The sequence below is a fragment of the Talpa occidentalis genome, unplaced genomic scaffold (genome assembly GCF_014898055.3).
Source record: "Talpa occidentalis isolate TD23 unplaced genomic scaffold, MPIMG_talOcc4v2.1 talOcc4.11, whole genome shotgun sequence".
In the NCBI taxonomy this organism is placed as follows: Eukaryota; Metazoa; Chordata; class Mammalia; order Eulipotyphla; family Talpidae; genus Talpa; species Talpa occidentalis.
This window is the reverse complement of record NW_023601104.1, coordinates 29614841-29635807: the sequence shown is the minus strand read 5'-3', so window position 1 is coordinate 29635807 and position 20967 is coordinate 29614841. Positions and strand designations below refer to the sequence as shown.

The 20967-nt window shown below is 37.7% G+C and overlaps 1 protein-coding gene across 14 annotated transcripts in view; it reads left to right on the top strand.

The window, feature by feature from the left end:
- The window catches only part of CSNK1G1 (casein kinase 1 gamma 1), a 163838-nt gene that overhangs the window by 106841 nt on the left and 36030 nt on the right, over positions 1–20967 (top strand). For all 14 annotated transcript variants that reach the window (XR_008549165.1, XR_008549166.1, XR_008549168.1 and 11 more), the window contains exons 5-7: positions 12882–13033; positions 14356–14590; positions 19439–19524. Coding sequence is in view for 5 of the 14 variants with exons in the window: in XM_054688049.1 (XP_054544024.1) it covers positions 12882–13033; positions 14356–14590; positions 19439–19524 (473 nt within the window). In the remaining 9 variants the exon portion in view is untranslated. The remainder of the gene's footprint in view (positions 1–12881; positions 13034–14355; positions 14591–19438; positions 19525–20967) is intronic.

Here is a 20967-nt window from a genome sequence, read left to right as displayed (position 1 = left end):
TGTTTCTCTTTATATTTGATAGAAAATATCCTTTCATATAGCCCTTATCCTTGATTGAAGAACCAGCAGAGATCATCTGTCCCAGTTGCAAGTCTCTGGAAAAGAGACTGGCTGACATCTTTGCAGTCTTGGTCCAGGTGTCTTATCTTAGTTGGGAGTTAGAGTCATGTGTACTCTACCACTCAGCAGAGAGCAGGTTCTCTAAGAATGTGCTTAAGAACTGGGAGAAAATAAAAAATGGGAAGCTTACTTTTCATTTGTTCGCTAAAAAGCAAAACATTTTGCTTGAGACATTTTAACATCTTGATATTTTCCAAGTGGGGAGTAGAGTTTGAAAATAACAACTGTGTGGTGTTCTGGCATTGTGCAGTGAAAACTCGTAGACAGAGCCTCTTTTACAACTAGTATGCCTGTATTTATTGTACTGACATAGTCTTGTTAGAAAAGAATAATCTTAGAGGAAAACTGCTTTTGTCCTATCTTAAACGATGCAGATTTCCTACTTTTGAGGGGTCTGGAATGATGAATTGAGATCTAAAGCTGTTTGTGCCTAACTTTCACCCTTTGAAGGATCCACTCCTTTCAGGGTGAGTAGCCTGTTTGATGTAAGTAAACATTAGGACAACAGCAAACAAAGGTTATAGTCCTATTCTCTGGGTAAAGGGTGAGGAGGATGTTTGAAAATATCCTAGCCTTTGAGTGCACTTTGCAGAAGGAGCAGCACCAGTGTGGCTGGGAGCAGGACCTAAATATAAATATATGTCTGAGGTGGTAATTCAATAGCAAGAACCTGCAGTTGGTATATGAAAAGCATCTCTGTCTTATAGTATCTGGAACAAATTTCAGACAAGGAAAAGTCTGATGTAGTTGTGTCTTTTCCTTTGAGAAAGAGAGGGAGAGACTGACAAAGTCTGCATTGACCAGTGAGTGGGGGAGTTAGTGTGCGTGTCCAAGTCTACATCTACATTGTCCAGAAAAAGAAAACATTTTTAAGGGACAATTAAAATGCTTCCGTTGATGTTACAGTATAAGTCTTGCATGTGGCAAATGAATAATTTCTTCTTTTTTTTTTTTAAGTAGAGTTGTCTTATTTACTAGACTTAGAAAGGTGTGATTCACATACTCAGTACTAATAAATGCTACTCCTTAGTGGAGCTAATTTAGTGGTGACGGTCCTCTGAAATTCTATCCATTCTTCCAAGGAGAGAACATCATGACCTTAACCTTTATTAACTACTAGGTAGCCAAAAAAGGAACTCTTTCTGAAGCCCAATACTCAGTACACTATTGGGCTAGATTAAATTCTATGGTTGTGTGTCCTTTGTGTGTATTTTTTGTTGTTTACAGCAGTGGGATAGTATTTCTCATGACTAACAATGTGCTTTATGATATGACAAAATCTTAAAAAAAATTCACATATAATGCTGTAAGAAAATTGCTTATGTGTTAGAGTCAAACCCCACATGACCTTTCTCTGCCTCTTAAAACTCTCAAATAGCTCTTAATAATGTGAGGCATATAGAGTAGTACATGCCTTCCACCACATACCTAAAGGTGTCCCTCTGCCTCCTGCCAAAAAAAGAAAAGCAACTTCTATTTTCAACATTTTGTTGGTGAAAACTTATCCAATAGTTTAATTGCAAATAGAGTGTTGTGAGTTTAATATAGAAATTGTTTAGCTTGCATACACTTAACAGTAGCATGAAGTACTAACACTTTTTCATTGCATTGTTTTGCAAAGTGTAGAACTGCTATTTGCTCAGTGTGAAGGCAGAATTTGGTACTTGTATTTGTCTTCCTTTAAGGAAATAGAAGGTAAGTTTCCAAAAATAGATTCAAGTAACATTTGTAAATGGACTGAGCTAGAGAGTTGTGATTAGTTCCAGAAAACTGTAAGTGCTCATGCAGGCAATGGTTTGGAAAAGGTAAATTACAGAAGCCTGTCAGTGCTTGATTGTAAATCAACACAGATCCTAAAAGTTCTAATGTCTTATTTCTCCCTTAATTCTAGGTTATACTTTTTTTGTTTTTTCCCCCCACAGTTGTATGTTATTGTTGTTATAATTGACATATTGTATTAGTTTCAGGTGTGCAGCATAATGATTCAATATTTGTATATATTGGGAAATGATCTCCACAATGAGTAGTTATTTACTTTTCGGTTTTTGTTCTTCCCCCTCCTTTTGTGTACCTGATTGTTTCTCTTCCTTCCAAACCCTCATAGACATTCTTCAGGTATTAAGCATGGTTTAGTGACTACCCTTAGAGAATGTTTGTCGAGGTTAAAAACAGGAAAAGTTACAGTTCATACTAAGTTCAGTGAGTATCATGGGACTGGCCACAGCCCTCAGTCACTAACTCATGGTTTCTCACAGTTAATCATTAAGAAGGATCTTTGAGCATCCCCCCAAATTATGAAGTACTCTGTAATGAAAGGGATGAATCATAGAAGTGAATTCTTATCGGCTATGAGAAGGTAGATAGATGCATGTACTTACTAACTTGCATTAAAACTTCATGAATTCTTTCCCACTGTCTGTCAGTGTCATTGGTAAGAGAGCATTTTCCTTAAGTTCCAGTAACAGACTACATAAATATAGATTACTTCTCACACCTGCTATCAAAATATTAACCCATAGCTAGCAAAGCCATTTCATATTTGCAGAAAATAACCTGTAGCATGCTTCAAAACCAATGAAAAGATCAGTTTTTAACATTTGGGACCAATTACATTGCCATCTTCTTTCAACAACTCCTAACCAAGAAATTTATATTCCAGCCACTTAAAAGAAGTGTTCAACTCTGTGCTCCTTCGTGCTTTCAACATTCTGACACACTTTAAACATTTCCCTACATTTTCCGCTTTCTTTATTCATCTTATTGCTATAATTCATCATACTTTACCAACCTGTAGCAGTCTCTTATTAATAATTACTTTAGTCATAGTACAAGTAGATGTTTTCACTAACAACACATGCTGACCATTAGTTGTGTCCATAGTACCAGGCTGGATAATTTGGGGGGCGGTCACAGAGTTATAAATAAGATGGTCTCAGCCCTTTGGAAAACTAAAGATACAAAGGAAATTTAATGTTTACTGAGCTGTCAGCATTTTTTTTTTTTGTAAGGCAATGTTTAGCTATTCTTTTTTATTTATTTCTTTATACAAGCACTGGGTACAGTCAGAAGCACGGGAAGGTGAGAAAATTCAGCAGAGCCAGAGCAGGAAGCAGAACAGGCAGACCGAAGAAATACACTGCTAAGGGGAGCAGCGGGCTCTGCAGGAGAGGTCTGCGCACCATGTGGACCCTCGCTGGGGATCAAACTGGTGCTGCAGAGGCTGCGGGCAGCTTTGCAGCCCAGTGCTCAACCGCTGCGCCACCAGGGGAGGCCCGTGTTTAGCTATTCTTTTTTTTTTTTTTTTTGAAGATTTTATTTATTTATTTATACAAGCACTGGGTACAGTGAGAAGCACGGGAGGGTGAGAGAACTCACCAGAGCCAGAGCGGGGAGCAGAGCAGGCAGAAGGACCGAAGTACACTGCTGAGGGGAGCAGCGGGCGGCAGGAGAGGTCTGCGCGCCATGTGGGACCCTCCTCTGGTGGCTGGGGAGCAGCCGGGGATCGAACCGGCGCTGCAGAGGCTGCGGGCAGCTTTGCAACCCAGCGCTCAACCGCTGCACCACCGGGGAGGCCCCAGTGTTTAGCTATTCTTAACAAGAGTTCACTAATGTAAGTATCTGGCTAAAAGTGAATTGATATTTTTTGAAAGTATATATAAAATGATGTGGAAGTTCAAACGGGGAAATAGTTTCTAATTCTGACAAATAGAAGGTTTGCTGAGAGGGTGGGAGCTGTGGGGCTTTGTAAAAGGGGTATGATTTTTTTTGTACATGTTCAAGTAGAATAGTAAAGAAAGCTTTCCAAGTACAAACAAGCTTAAGGCCCAAAGGCTCAGGTATGTGTCTGTTCATGCATTTATTAAAGGAGTATTCCTTGAACATCCCACTTGGGGTAAGTATTATTCTAAACTAAGCCCTCAGGATACAGTAGTGAAGAAGCATATGCACTGCCCCTAACTTCTCTTCTAAAAGTAGACAACCTGTGATTGACTCTAGATGAGCAGAACAAGTAGTTCTATAGAGTTAAGGGGGAGAAGAGAGTTGTGGGCTTAGAGAAGTCTTCTTGGTTGGATCATGCAGATTTGTAAGTATAGAACCTGCTTCCTTCTCCATTTTTCTACGTAACTCAACCTCGTTTATAGCTTTCATAACTCCTTAAAGAACTGAGAACATGTGCCTTTTGAGCTCCTGAAATGTAGCTAATCTGAATATGCTGTAAGTATAAAATACACACTGAATTTTAAAGATTTAGTTCTCCTCAATAAAAAATTGATTATAATAAATCCAATTTCATCTGTTTTTTCTTTTTAAAATGTGGATTCTAGAAATTTTTAAGTTAAATCATGGTTTTCATTTGTAGCTTATATTGTATTTTGGTTATTCTGCTGAAGTGTGTTCCTGATACGTGCTTAGAAGAAAATACTAGGAAAGTATGCATTAAGGCAATGTGGGTGTGTAACAGAAAAAAATCCTTATTTTTCCTTTTTTATTCCTTGGGTCTTTTTATTTGCTCAGATATCTCAGACTTTTCAACTTTATTAATGACCTCTGCCACCATTTTTAGCAATATTTGTTTAATCAACTGGTAGTTGAAAATTAAAAGAAACTACAGATGAAAGCAAAATAGTCTTAATTTTCATAGTTTCGAAGAGCTCTTTACCCTGCTTTTACCCCTGTGCTTTTAGCAATTTACATACTTGTACCCTCAGCCTACAAGATTCACTCTCCTCTCTAGCCTAGTCAGCTCTTAACCTTCCTTCAAGACAAAATTAGCAGTCAAACTATAAACTGGAGACATTCATTAGGGGAAGGGGAAAGAAGGGGATCAAAACAGGAGGGAAGAGCATAAGAGTTTGTCTGTGGTGGTTCACGGATGTCTTGGTGGTGGTAATTTTATGGGGACAACACTGTACAAAAATGAGCAATAATGTAAAAATAAATACATAAAAGAAACAAAGAAAAGACAACCTATGAATCCTGCTCTTCCCCAAGCCCTCAGGCAATGTTAGATAACCCCCTTTCCTATTCCCATAGCACTTTGTTCTCACTTGTGATGTTTGATGAATGGACAAACTGACCACCAGACTCTGAATTTGAACTTGAAAGCAGGTACATTTCAGCACTTAGTCCTCAGACTAACTGAAAATTGGCAACATTAATGAGTTCACTTTGCTTCCTTGCAAGTCTTCCTGCTTCCTCAGTGACCAGAACTATAAGGTTATCTTGAGTATTCCATCTTTTCTTACTGGAGAGATATTTGGGTAAAGGCTAAAATGAGAAAATGATAACAGCCTGCAGCATCTGTTTAGTTGACTGGTTCTGCGGCCAGCCACTTAAGCTCTGCTTTCCTACTCATAAAATGAGGGTGACACTTGGTACTTTATTCTCCCAGGGCTGTTTTGATGCTTAAGGAAGGATGTTGAAACATTAGAGAGCTCAGGGGTAGGGATACTCTGCTTTTGTACTGTGATTGGACTGTGTACCTTAGTGGGTTTTGTTTTTTCGGTTATACTATACACTTATTACCAGGATGCTTCTAGGAACAATCTGTTAAACGGGGCCAAAGTTAATGAAATCCTATGCTTTTTCTGCTTTTTATACTTTCTGCATTAATCTAAGGTAGCCAAGCTGCCTTCTGAGTTTCTAAATGATGTGTTTAACTTCTTAGACTTCATTTGTCTCCTTGGTAGTGATACCAGGAAAATACCACTAATGCACTCCTGATGTGGTCTTACCATGCTTTTGTAAGGGAATATTGCTTTCTTTATTACTTGAGTTTATAATCTGTCAGCATCACCATTATCTTGTGATTGTCAGTTAGATTCATGCACAGACTATGTTTTTACTGAATATTTATACAGTCAGTTGAGCTCTTATCAAAATAATGTGACCGACTAATATTTACTGCCATTCAAGATGGCAATGAACTTGGGACATGGGTAGGTATATGTGGTGTAGTAAAAGAACCTGAGACTTGGAGGCAGAGTTGGGGTTTTAGGGCTTCACTGTACCACTCACTTACTGTATGTCCTGAGCAGGTTCAAAGCTTTGAACCTGCTTTGAGACTCAGGACCTTAGTGATTGTGTGTGTGTGCACGCACACACACACACATGCATGTGTAATAGAGACACTATAAAAGCTCAATTTCTATGCCTCAGAAATGTGAGATTATTCCTCTGTTCTTGCTTATCCTTACCTTTTTGTCCCCCCCTCATAAATTTGAGCTCATGTTAGCAGCAGATGTCTAGTGATATTCCAGTTCACAAGAGACGTATGAACAAGATGATTATAAAACGTTTTTCATTATAGTACAGTGTATCCTGACTCCTTAATTCTGGGTCTGGCTGTTTTTCTTTATTAAACCAGCATTTTGAGTAGTTCTTGTGTTGGACTGGCTTGTGTTATAAAGAGGCATTTTTCAAAGTCAGAAGTGAGAGGGATTCTATTTTTTTTAAAGAGAAATATAGGTATTATCTCATATATTTTTTTTAAGATTTATTTTTTTATGCCTATAAAAGCTGGGGTACAGGCCAGAGACGCAAGGGGTGAGAGGTTCCACCAGAGACAGAGTGGGGAACAGAACAGGCAGACTGACTGAAATACACTGCTGAGGGGAGCTGCGGGCGAGACAGGAGAGGGCTGCTTCGCCATGTGGGTTTCTCCCTGGCCGGCTGGAGATCGAACTTATACTACAGAGGCTGTGGATTGCTTCATAGTGCACCTCCCTTGCACCACCAGGGAAGCCCTTATCTCATATTTTTGTAATGAGTAATGCATTGCATAGATTTAGTTTCAGAGTTTTGAACTCAGTACTTTCCTTTTACCCTTTCATTTCTTCCAATGGAATATTATATTGTTTTTTCTGCCTATTGTTCCTGCTCTCTTAAGTGGACTTTAATATTGTTATTATCCCTATTGATAATTCCCCATGTATTATACATTAATTCTCTGATCTCTCACAAATGCTAAAGAACATTCAGTAGTTGTGCCGCATACCACTACCATTGATGAAACCAAAGACCATTTAATTTTTGAGAGAAGCGATTCTACTATCTTTAACAATTAAAAAATCAAACTGTATAAACAAGACAAGAAGAGGGGGTTGCTAATGTCATGTCCTTTAAGATTTTCTCAAGCCCTGGCTTTTAAAAGATAGTCATCACCAATATAAACTTAATTTTTTCATAAAAACATTAATATAGATGTTATTTTTATATCCACATATTAATGTAGGTATGGGACTTACTTGAATTTGCTTCACAGCTAGGTAATTTAGTTTTTAAAAAAGAATGAAAGGCTAATTATTAGGCAATAATGTGATCAAATTACCACAAGCTTCAAGGTGGCTCTATTTCAGTTCTCAGCCTTGATGTGCATTTAAAAATATCTCTACTTAGAGTAGTTACTGTTCATAATGTATTTTAGAATCTTTTTAGGTAACAGCTTGGATGGTGATGCTTTTTTTAAAAAAGCCATTATCTTTGATTTGGTGTATTTAACCCAAGTTAAATTTATGACAGACTGAAAATTAGCTATAGTGTTGTACACCTCACTTCCTGTTCTGTGCAATTTGATGTATGTGTGAGCCTTGTGTCCTGCAGGTTTTATAAGAATATGTTACTAATGGATGAAAAAGCTGTTTCATAGTAACCTGCAATAATATACAAGTTAACATGTGCAGTATGTATATGTGCAAAATATATATTATATATGCAAAATATATATTATGTACTATACATGTTATATATGTGTTATATGTAATATACAACAGACATATAATATATGTCACATATATGCAGTAGTTTGGATTTCTAAGAGAATTAACCCATGACTAAAGGAAATAAGTTGGAATTTAGTGGAAATTCTTCAGAAAAGGAAATTTTAGGATACACTTTTTTAATTTCCAGGTTTTTACACTGTTGATCAGTTTATGAGGGAGACCTCATTAGTGCTTTATTTTCAGAGCAGTTGAGAGTTTATAAATCTACCTTGGTTTCTGAAATACCATGAATCAAAGAATTCATCACATTCACATACACACACACACACACACACACACACACTCTCACACTGCTCATCTTTCTTACTTCATTCCCCTTATCTCATAATTACTTGCAGGTAGTATCTTGTTTACTACATGTATAGCTTGTGTTGCATTTAAGAGCCTGCCCTCATACCCAGTCTTATTAAATGGATTTCTCAGCATAATGTTAATGAATTAAACATCACTACTGGGTTTGAGATGATTCTGCAAAAGATATGAAATATAATACACAAGATCTCTCATTTAAATGCAGTCTAGGTGATAAGTCATTACTCTGCCATAATCTCTGACCAAAGACAGACTTTCTTATTAGTCCTGTCTGTGTCTTTCACTACCAGCACTACCAGGGCAATCATGCGAGAAATGAGGCACAGAATGAAACTTGCGTGGGCATCTTTCTGTACAGATAGTTCTAATGAATAACGGCTACATTTCCCAAAGAGACTTTCATACTCATCAGCAAATTTTCTTTGATATCTAAGAAACCCTAAACAGACAAGTCTTTTAACCAGCCTTTAAATGGTTACCTTCAAAAAGTATGGAGTTCAGTTCTGATGTGAAAACACCTTCTGGGAGACTGGTCTGTAACAGTTTTCTGAGTCCTCAAAATATTTTAGTTATAAAGCAAAGCAATGCCCTTTTTTTTTACCTGTTGGATAGAGTTTTCCAGCTGAGGTTGCACTTCAGATTCACCTTTGAAACTACGATTATGTCCATAACTAAAAAATGTGGTTTAGTAAGTTTGAATTTAGTCACTGCATCTGTTTTGTAAAGATGTTTCTCATAGACAGACTTCCAGTTGAGTACTTTCACCAACTGACAGTTGAATTTGTACCACACCTATTCTGTATATTGTGGAGGTAAGTTTCATTCATACTGGTTCTATGGGTTCATAAAAAGGAACATAGAAGATAGCTACTTTAACTATAGTGAGGGTTTTCAATTTTAAAGGGAACCAGTCGAACCCACTTTTCCTCACAAATGAAAAAAGCAGAGAGGTGAAGGAATTTTCAAAGTTGGTAACAAAGAATCAAATACTACATCTAAAGCTCTGACTTGTGCTTTTTCTAGCCATCTAAAACCTGGACCTAATCCATCTCTGAGAAAAGATTCCAAGCCATTCAGTAGTTCAGAAGTTGTCTTGAGCATCCCATAGTCTGCCTTTGTATTGCAAAGTCTCAGTATTTAATAAAAGTAGCAATAATGGAGCCAGAGGAGCTCCTCACATCTTTGAAATAGGAGTGATGTAACTCATAGCTAGAAGTTATAGATGAGAGCCTCCCTGGTGGCACAGGCAGTTGAGCACAGCACTGTGAAGCTGTGCAGCCTGTGCAGTGCAGGTCAATCCCGGCCGGCCCGGGAGATGCCCACATGGTGCAGCAGACCTCTCCTGTCTCACCCGCTGCTCCCCTCAGCAGTGTATTTCAGTCAGTCTGCCTATTCTGTTCCTTGCTCTGTCTCTGGTGAATCCTTTCACCCTCCCGCACATCTGGTCTGTACCCCAGTTTTTGTATGCATAAATAAAATAAGTAAATCTTAAAAAAAATGTTACAGATGACATCCAGATTGCTTTTGTGAGTTCTTTGTATACATGGACATTTCTGATGAGAAATGCCTAGTTTTACTACTAAAGATTGTTGAGAACAGGAAGATCAATTTTCTAATTTAAAATGAACCTTAAGTATCTGGCAGCAAGAGTAACAAATTATGCCAGTGTATTTCCAAGCAGACCTGACTTTGAGCTTTTGCTTCAGAAGGAGAATATTGTGCCCAGATTTGCAATCTCACCAATTAAAGGAGTAATGTATTTATTATTAGGATTAGGTTTGGTTGTTAAAAAATCCAAAAAGTGAAGGTTGATATTTCCTTAGGATTAAAAATGTTGGGAATCCCAACATTAGTGTGGTTACTTCACAGCCACCTGGGACTCCAGTTCTTCTCTTTGTTCTATCCTTGGTACTATGTCACATCCTCACAGTGTGTGGTACTTCTAGATGGTTTGGGGAGCATTAACAATCATTAGAGGGATACCCTCCATTTGAGTCAGCTCCCTCGAAAGAACTTTTCTTGAAGCATCCATCCAACAATTTCTGTTTCCTTTTCACTGGTCATTCCTATTATCAAAGGAGTTATAACAGAAAGTTATAACAGAGTTATAACTTTCTGTTATAAAGTTATAACAGAGCAGGTTGAAGTTATTACGAAAGAAGGATGAAATGACAATTGGGCAGGCAGCTAACAGATCTCTTGTAACCTGTTTTGAAGAATATGATATTTATATTAGGAAAGTTAACTTTTAGTGACATCAAAAAGTATTGCATAGGTTATAAATTTAAAATGATTCTCAGTATACTTCTACTATGTGTCTGATTAAGAACAGGACTAAATCTCTGTTAGTATTCTGCTTTGGATTTCTCAGAAGAGTTCATTGGGAACAGCTTTTAGGTTTTGTATATTTTAAATAAACTGAATGAGTTTTTCACAACAACAAGGGGAAAAGACACTTCAAATTAAATCCTGTTTCCTCTTGGAGATGGGGAGAATCAAAACAACCACAAGGACAATTGAACGAAATTTATTGAACTAGCAGAAGCAAAGTGTACTATATTAGATAATATGAGCTAGGAATGAACATATTAAAACATACAAGTTGTTTAGCATCTAAATGGAACAAGATAGGGCCTCCCCAGTGGCACAGTGGGTTGAGCGCAGCACTGTGAAGCTGTCTGCAGCCTCCACAGCGCCGGTTTGATTCCCGGCCGGCCAGGGAGAATCCCACATGGCGAGGCAGACTTCTCCTGTCTCACCCGCTGCTCCCCTCAGCAGTGCTTTCAGTCCATCTGCCTGTTCTGTTCCCCACTGTGTCTCTGGTGAATCCTCTCACCCTCCTGCATGTCTGGCCTGTACCCCAGCTCTTGTATAAAAACAAACAAATCTTTTAAATAAATAAATAAATGGAACAAGATAAACCGATACAGTACATGAAATAATTAAAGACATGTTATAATAATGAATCATACCAATTCTAGAGAGACCTACCCTAGAGAGCAGAATGGGCACAATGTTAGAGTTTCAAGTACTAGATTTTTTTTTTTTTTTTCATTTGGACTGCTCTAACAAAATGTCACAGGCTGGTGTGACTTATAAACAACACAAATTTATTTCTCTCAGCTCCAGAGGCTAGAAGTCTGAGGTGTCACAATGGTTTTATTCCATGAAGGCCGTCTCCGGGATTGCAGGCACCTGACTTCCTGCTAGGTCCTTACATGGTGAAGGGGACTACAGAAAACTACAGGGTCTCTTCTATAAGGGCACTAGTCCTATTCATAAGGGCTCTGCCCTCATGACCTAATTACCATCCTAAGACCCCACTCCTTATATCAGCACCTGGGCATTTGGTTTTAAGCATATGAATTTTGGGGGAACACAATATTCAAATCATAACAGATATAAATTATCTTTCTCTTTATTCTACCTGTACATGAAAAGAGAGTGGGAAGGTAGAGTGAATTTTGATATCTAAAAAAATTGAAAGCAGTAGCAAGGAGTAATCTACAGCATATACAACTGTAGACCACAGTATACATAAATATATAAAGTGGAAGTGTTTCTGCTCTATGAGACCAGATTTTTAAAATATTCTGTAGTCTCATTTGTACCTACTGTTTACATGGTGCCATTAAATGTATATTTACTAAATGCCTCATATTTACAATACACTTTGAGGAAATTCATTCGTAAATTACCATTTAGATAAGAAAGTCTACATTTTGGCTTCTTATAGCTATGAATTTCAGACCTAGGGAAAATCTAACCTGTGATTCCTCGCTCCCTTCGTTTTTCCTTTCATAATTACATATCAATAATCAAGCAAGCCCTGTCTTTTTTTTTTTTTTTAAAGATTTATTTATTTATGTATGCAAGCACTGGGTACAGTCAGAAGTGCGGAGGGCAAGAGAATTCACCAGAGCCAGAGCAGGGAGCAGAACAGGCAGACTGACGAAATACACTGCTGAGGGGAGCAGCGGGAGGCAGGAGAGGTCTGCGCGCCATGTGGGACCCTCACCCGGCAGCCGGGGATCCAACTGGTGCTGCAGAGACTGCAGGCAGCTTCGCAACCCAGCGCTCAACCACTGCGCCACTGTGGAGGCCCTCGAGCCCTATCTTTTGACTTTGCTCCTGCTGATAGAAAACAGACTCCCCACGAGAAGGGCCAGGTTGCACCCCTTGACCTGAACCCTTCAGTCTGTTTTCCTTGGGCAGCAGTTGCAAAGAACTCATGTGGCAGTAAGCAGAGGGCGTGCTAATGAAACCAGCTAATGCAACAAGTGCTATTAGCCTTGCCTTTGACCTTAGTGAGCCATCCTTTGAACCTTTTGTGACAGGGCACTTTTGAGCATCCTTGGAGGAGAAATAGTCTACTCTGATCCACCAGTGGATCAGGAGCCATTCTCTGTCTTACATAGCAGTGGAAGGGCGTATGGCACTCTGACATTAACTCTTATTTGAACACAGCAATGATTTAGCCTTTCCCACCCGTTATTTGTTCCCTTCAAAATTGTAGCGTTCAATTTAAGTTCTTTAGTAGGGATTATGAAAGAAAATAGAAATCTCATAAGTTATACTTTTTTAATATCTACTTAGTGTTGGTACAGCTGTCTCACATTTTGGTTTTTGTGTCACCCACTCTGTATCCCATTTCCTTTCTACTTTCAGGTGAAGGTCTCCCACAGGTGTATTACTTTGGACCATGTGGGAAATACAATGCCATGGTGCTGGAACTCCTAGGTCCTAGCTTGGAAGACTTGTTTGACCTTTGTGACCGAACTTTTACTTTGAAGACTGTGTTAATGATAGCCATCCAGTTGGTAAGTTGGCATTGCCATTATGCACAAGGATAGATGGGTCCGCTAGGGACGTTCTTGTGTACTGTTTGGCGATTTACCAGCTGTAATGACACCTAGTGAATTCATATTTACAGACTTGATGGCATTCTAGGAAGCTGACTGAAATAAAAAGGGTTATTCCAGAGAAGTCACACTGCATCTATTGTTTGCTCTATTTAAAAAATGTGTACCTTCAAGCAATACCCTGTCCTCAACTGAAGTGGAAGTATATGATTTAGATTAGGAGAAAGAGGATGATTAGGTAAAATTATACAAGTACTTTTTGATGTTTTATTTGTAAGTTTTAAGTACTTGCTGTAAGCTTTCATCATAAACCTCCCACTTCCCTCGCTCTTAGATCCAAGAAAAGATCAGAGGTGACACCCATTGCCCTAACACTCAGATTCCCAAGTTGTGTGACCAAGAACTAACTTACCTTAATTCTCTGGCTTCCAGTTCTCACAGAGATGGACACAGCTGAAGAAACTGTTCTCTCAGATACTGTCAAATTACATACCATTGCCAGCTTAAGGAGTAGTTATGACAGTTCCTTTGAGAAGTTTGTCAACCCCTCAGAGGCAAGATGCACTTGCATCTTTATTGATTTGAAATCATAAATGGTTTTACCTACTGTCTAGTAAAAACTTGGAAATGTTAGAAAATTGACCATGACCTTTCAGTACAAAATTCATGTCTGAGCTTTCCTTTCTATACTAAGTAGAAAAACTTTGTTGATAGAAATGAAATTTGAAATAATTGTATGATTACTATTTGGTGCTTTATTTACTTTGAGTATAAACACTGTACTTCTACCTCTGTTACTAACTAGCTGCATGATATTTGTCCATTTCTCTGGGCCTCTCTTCCCTTATTTCTGCAACAAAGAGAGCTGGGCTCTAGGGAGTCCTGTCAGACTTGAAGGTAGCATCTATCTTCCAAGGCCATCCACACATTCTGATATCCTATCTGGGAATGCTTCTTGCCTCTCAAATGGTTACCTTCTAAAGGACCATAAAAGCAACTAATTCTGTTCATTTGTGAATTGTGACAAGAGATAAACTAGCTTTCTACCTGAACTGTCCCATCCAGCTTCCTTTTATCTTGATGTTACATATGTATTTGTATCAGAACATATTTTCTGGTTTGCAAGAGTAAAATGACTTTGGGTGGTAAAGAAGAAATTAGTTTCATTTTTTTATGTCAGTAATAAAAACCTGGGCTAATAAAAGAAAATGTTTTATTTTCCAGTATAGTTCCTTAGAGTATTTCCATTGTGTGTGTGTGTTTTTTTTTTTCTCTTTCAGCTTTCTCGAATGGAATATGTGCACTCAAAGAATCTTATCTACCGAGATGTCAAGCCAGAGAACTTCCTGATTGGCAGACAAGGCAATAAGAAAGAACATGTTATACACATAATAGACTTTGGTCTGGCCAAGGAATATATTGACCCTGAAACCAAAAAACACATACCTTATAGGGAGCATAAAAGCTTAACTGGAACTGCAAGATATATGTCTATCAACACTCATCTTGGCAAAGGTGTGTTTATTTTCTGCTCACAAAAGGTGCAGGTTGTTAAAACAACTCTTTATTCCAATAACTTTTTTGTCCCCATTGTGCATTACAACTTGTGGTTCTCACTGCTTTACACGGTAAATGATTTTTATACTTGAGAAGTTAAGATGGTAAGTTAGTGCCTGTCCTTAGCATCCTATTGACAACTTAAAGATTTTTAATTCTTTACATTTTACTTCCAGAAACTTAGTTTCTCTGCAGTGTGGGTACTTCATTGTTGTATTAAGTCAATAGCATTCTAGTAAGTTTGGTAATGAGTTTGGCATTTACATAGACACCATCCAAAAAATGTCAGTCCTGGCATTTACATAGACACCATCCAAAAAATGTCAGTCCTGAAAAGGACATATGGCTGGTATCTGCTCTGTGGAAGAATAGTTTACTAAGATGTGGTCTAGGCTGCTGTTCACTGTGCATAATTCTGTGAGTATTTCTTCACGGCACAACATGTGTCTTACTCAGTGAAAATATATTTGCTTCCCATGAGTCTTACATTTTATTCAGGAGAGACACTTTGTACATGTATTGATTAAAAACTCTAATCAAGGCAGAGGGCTTTACTTGAACTACCAAATAGTCATTGTAGGCAGTGTGAGCCCAACAATCAGCTCTGGACACCTACTTTTCCACAGCCAGAGGGTCTTTGTGATTTTCCAAAAGTCCAGGGAACTTCTTTTCCATGAGTACTCTGTCAGATCCTCTACTGTTCAATAACCTTTATTTTCAGCAAATTTTTGAAATGTGAACATAATTGTTTCCATGGAGTGTTCTATTTAAGATTGCATTTTGTGAGGTGTGTTGAAATCTTGGCCAGGAAGCACAAGGGGAACCCTCAGCTGGGACAGTCGTATTAATGAAATTTTGTGCACTAACAAGTCTTTTACAGACTAATGCAGATATCTAAACAGTTGCCTCACTGAGTAAGCTGCTTAGGTATTTAAATGAGGGTTCTAGTACCAGTGAAGAGTAAAAATGACATTACAAAGTAGTTGATAGAACTTGAGTTGAAATCATTAATGCTGTCAGGGTTTTTTGGCAATTACATGGAGTTCTCATTAAGTAAATATAGCATTTTAAAATTAAACTAGAACGTCCCCTGACACTTCTTATTGTCACTTTGGACAACTTACTTGATCTCCTTGGAATTTATCTTTAAAACAAGAAGAATAATTCACAAGGATATTTTGAGGATTAATGGGTAATATATGTAATAAGCTCCCTTACATTGTGCTCACTATTCCTGTGTCATTTCCTTTTTACAAGGAGATAGATTGTGCCATAACTAGTAAAATGATGGTTGTTTGGTTTAGCTAACAAACTCTGGAAGTTGTTCCAGGGCTCAGCAATTCGTATTCTGATTTTATTATTGTTAAGAAAGGCAAGAACAGACAAGGGATGAGTATCCATGTTATGTTTGTGTAAGATACAGTATATTGGTTAAGAAAAAGGATGGAAATCCTGACTCTTACTTAGTAACTGTGATTTTGGTGCAATAATCTTCCTCCCCTGACCTGTTAACTATAAAATGGGTGTGATTGGTGACAATACCTTATAAGGTAAAAGGATTTTATGAGCCGATATATATATAAAGTATTCATCATAGTGCTTGATAACAGTACAGATTCTGTAATCGTAGTTGTAATTTTTTTAGTCAACGAAACATTTTAAATATCTCTGTCATCATACTGGGTTCTTTTATCTTTTGTCATATAGTCTTTCTTGCTGAAACTTTGAGATTGTCTCCAGACTTGAACTTACTGAATTCTAGAGTTTTTCAGATCTGTTCCAACATATCGCCTTATTTTGTCATTTCCACATTATAATGAATACATATAAGTGGCTGTCACATACTCTTTATACTCTGGCCCAGGACTCAAAGCAGAGAGGTTTCCATGGAAATTCTAATCCTATTGATTTTTAAATATGTAGCAACCTTTACATTGAAATGAAAGAAGACTGGGAAGTGTATCTTCAATGACTTGGAGAGAATTACCTGTTAATTTTGTGAGGGAGGAGAACAAGGGATGAAGCCTCCTAAACCTGACATTACCATATCAGCCACCCTTCCATTGATTAAACTCTGATTACAACAGCCCATTTTGTATTATTTACTATACTCACGCTAACAACCAAAAATAGGATGAGAACACTGGGTCACTTTGCCCCTTTTCTTCAATAAAATATATTCATCCTAAATAAAATCAAGAATATGCTTCATGGGTTCATGGGCCTCCCTGGTGGCACCAGGGGTTAAGACGCAGCACTGTGAAGCTATCCGCAGCCACTACATCATGAGTTTGATCCCCGGCCAGGAAGGTGACCCACATGGCACAGCAGACCTCGCCTGTCTCTCCTGCTGCTCCCTGCAGCAGTGTATTTCAGTAGATCCACCTGTTCTGCTCGCTGTTCTGTCTCTGGTGAATCCTTTCACTGCTTGCATCTCTGGCCTGTGCCCAGCTCTTGTATGCATAAATAAACAAATCTTTAAAAAAAAAAAAAAGAATGTGCTTCATGTAAACCATGCACATCTTTCTGATTGGTTGAAAGTAAACTTTTTTGGTATTGAAGAATTTGTGTTTTTCTAGTATCACTGGTGTGGAAGCATTTCTCCTTTTGAAATGAAAATATCCTGCATGAAAAAATGAGGGTATGTGGGAATGTGAACTGAGCAAGTTTGGTGTGTTCTGAGAAATGTGAAAATAAAGCCTGGCTCTGGTTTTCATTCTTATTTTTTTTTCTTGAAAGGCCTTAATGACTAACGTTATCATAGATTATTTTAACACTTTAGATCTGTAAAATGACTTCCCAGATTATCTAAATCAACTACTTTATTTTCAGATTGGGAAACTGAGGGCCAAACTAGGGCATTTGGCCATGCTTAATTTCATATGGATTAATGAAAAGATGAGCCAAGACCTCAGGAATTATGGTTTCTCCGGTTATTCTATATTCCACAGCTGTTTTTCATGGCCTCTGGTGTTTGCAGTTATTTATTCCAGTGGGGTGTGAATGTGTTTATTTCTTTTGTTTTTTCATTTTTTAAATGATCTCATTTTATGATGGCGCATTCCTCTGAAGAGAATTAGTTCTTGTTTATACTGAAAAGTTGGGACTTTTTTCTGTAGGCTTAATCAGTACTGAAAATATGGAGAGTTTTGCCCTCTAGTGCACAGCCAACTAAAGTGCAACCATTTGCCCAAGTTTTTTTTTTAATTTACATTTTTTAATTTAAAATTTATTTTTATATTCCCCATACAATTACAACCCCCTTATTTTGACCCCAATTCCTCCTTTCCCCGCCCCCACCCCCTATGTCCAAAATTTTTTATTACCAAGGGGCCTCTTGTTACAGGAAGTGGATATAAAAATGGAGAGGCCATGAATAGGTGTGATCCAGTGTGAGAAACTAATGGATGTGGTTTCTCTTTATGCCTTGATTTTTGGGAGACCTCAGCTCACCCTGTTTGTTTGTTCTTTTTTTATTTTTGCATCTTTAGGTTCTCTTAACAAACTGTTGTTGTCTAATGGCTTTTATTTTCAAGTAGATATGAAATTTATTGCAAACTTAAAGCAAACCATGTAGCAAAAAAGCTTCTGATGATGTTGTTTTATTTCATTCCTATAAGATTTATTTCAATTGATGTGCATTCTTCTATTCTGTATCATTTTATCTCTTGTCAGGATGCCTTCCCTTCCTATTCATGATGACCTTTCAAAAAACTCCTTCAAACTGCAATTTAGAAAATTGCTTTTTCTTTCTTCATCTACCCTATAGATTCATTCTTTTTCATGCAAATTTCTCATAATTGGAAGCAATAGTTAAACTTGTGCTTTTTGTATATTGAGTTAGTTGGATGACATTTCCCTGCCTCTTTGACTCTCTTAGGTTTTATTTTCTGCACAAAGAAAACATAGTAAAGTTTAAGGTAACTGCTTGATCACTATTCTGTAATTTCTTTTGAAAAAGCCCTAAACTTGAATCTGAAAAATATATAAAATGAGGTGAACCATAATTGGCAAGTTATAGATAAAGGCATGTACTCGTTATATTCAGTCTGACAACCAAAGAATATATAGGATGTTTTCTGAGATGCAGTAACAGTTCTTAACAGTTCTTAATCATTTTCAGCTTCCCAATTAAAAGAAGGAAAAAAACAGCAACTGGTTTTACTTAATAAGCTCCCAGAATACAGGAATCCTGCTAATGTGCCTATAAAGGGCACCTTAATAATAAATTAAACTTTTTTCTTTAGGTGACTATGGAACATGGTACAAACGGAATGGAACCAAGAAAGTTTGCATTGATGTTTGCTTCTATAAAACTAACTTTTAAGTGTTAATTTTTCTGATGAATACAAAATGCTAGGCATTCTTCAGCTTGGGTCTTTGCAAGGTTAACCATGATGGATTATATTAATCAGCTACTTAATCTGCTTCTCACTTTTCCTAATGGTAACCAAAGAGTAATTGTAGCCCGTATGCTGGAAATAACATTTCATTTAAATTATTTTACTTTCAGGGAAGTAGCAGCATTGAGTGGAGGTAATTACTTACTGTTTAGTGATTTGGACTTGGTTTTAGTTTAGGAGTCACTCTTTTCACTTGAAATGTACTGCTAGTGACAGACCTAAGCAAAGGAAATACACATTGTTTTTCATTTTTATTTAAAATACTATCTCTGGTTTAGATATACCAGAATTAGTAAGTAGAGCCTTTCCAGAGCAAAAGGGTTTCTGAAGGGATTACTTGGTTTTGAACCCCTCTCTGCTTTAATAACTGCAAACATAATGTGTGATCTGTCTTCCCTTTTAGAGCAAAGCCGGCGGGATGATTTGGAAGCCCTAGGCCATATGTTCATGTATTTTCTTCGAGGCAGCCTACCCTGGCAAGGACTCAAGGTATCCTTGAAAGTGCTCAGTGGAGGGCTTTGTTTCAACACTCAGTTGTTAATGAAAGGGATGCTGGCTTGAAGTCTGTAAGAAGCAAAAAGGGGAAAATAGGCTACAGAGATGAGAAGTGGGACTAGTTACAGTAGTCTCTCCCGTAAATGCTCACTTGGGCTTTTTCTATTAATCCTTCTTTCTGGTTTTTTGGTTTTTTGTCTCTTCTCTCATGCCTCCCAGCCTTGGCAGTGTTGCTTTTCTCTGTGTGTCAGTATTTTTCCTCCATTGCCATTATGTAGCAGGAAGACTGTTCCCAATGTGTTGGGAATTTGTGGAACAAATTGATGACAGCAGCTGCTACACATTTTAACAGCAAGGCCAGCAGGGCTGGGTGTGTCCCTAAGGGGAACTGGAAAATATGTGTTCATTCTAAGTAGGCTAGAGCCCACCTGAACTAAAATGAAAATTCAGGCTTAGCTTCTCTGTTCAAGTGTTTTATTGAATAAATACCTGTGCAGACAATAGCCACTCCTTGTGAAACATGTAATTTAAATAGCTTCCCTTAGGTAGGTGTCAGTATAGTGCATTTGTGTCAAAGTTTAACTTTTAATTATAAGTGTTGTAATTATTTTGTGCCTCTAGCTGTTAGGTTAGGAAATGGTGCACTTCTAATCCATTCTAAGTCCCATTAGATAGTTAAATGTGAGACATATTTTTTTACTTGTAATTTATTTCAACATGTTAATATGGAAAGAAGATTAATCAGTAGCTTTGGGTACTCCTACACCCCCTCCCTCCCTCCCTCCATAAGGGCAGAATGATTCATTTTGCTGTGCTTTCTAGGACATTATTCTGAAAAGTAAGGCTTCTTTTTACCCCTTCCTTTGGGGAAGGTATTTTTTCTTACCTCTTTAGTTCTTCTACTATCTCCATGGTCTTTTCCTAATCAAATTTATGTTCTTATTGATATTGACAGCTGTCATAGTCACCTCTTATTTGTCCCATTATATAGCTAAATAATGCTTTTCTGTGTTACTGCCAAACTTTCTCATGGTCCATAAATTATTTTAGTGGTAGTTGTAGATGTAAAGTTTCTTCAGCTTTAAAACACTATTGCTTAAAATTGGGTGCAGCAGACTAGAGCCTCACGAGAATCCCTAGAGAACACTGTTGGTCCAGAGTCCCGGAGCCTTCTCTACAGCCTTGAGCGTACCAGACTTGGCTGCTTTGAGCCTTTGACATATGTCAAACCTCTTAGCCATTCCCTATCAAAAATAACACTTTCCCCCTCTAAAAGTACATTGTGAAAAGGCACTGTTTTCCATATCTTGTTATATTTTCAATTCAGCTTCTCAATATGTAGTGCAACCACCGATCTGCCCCACTTGGATTAGCAATATTTTTAATCTTATAGATCTGATCTAAGAAGAGAAAGGCTGAATCACTACTGAACCCCAG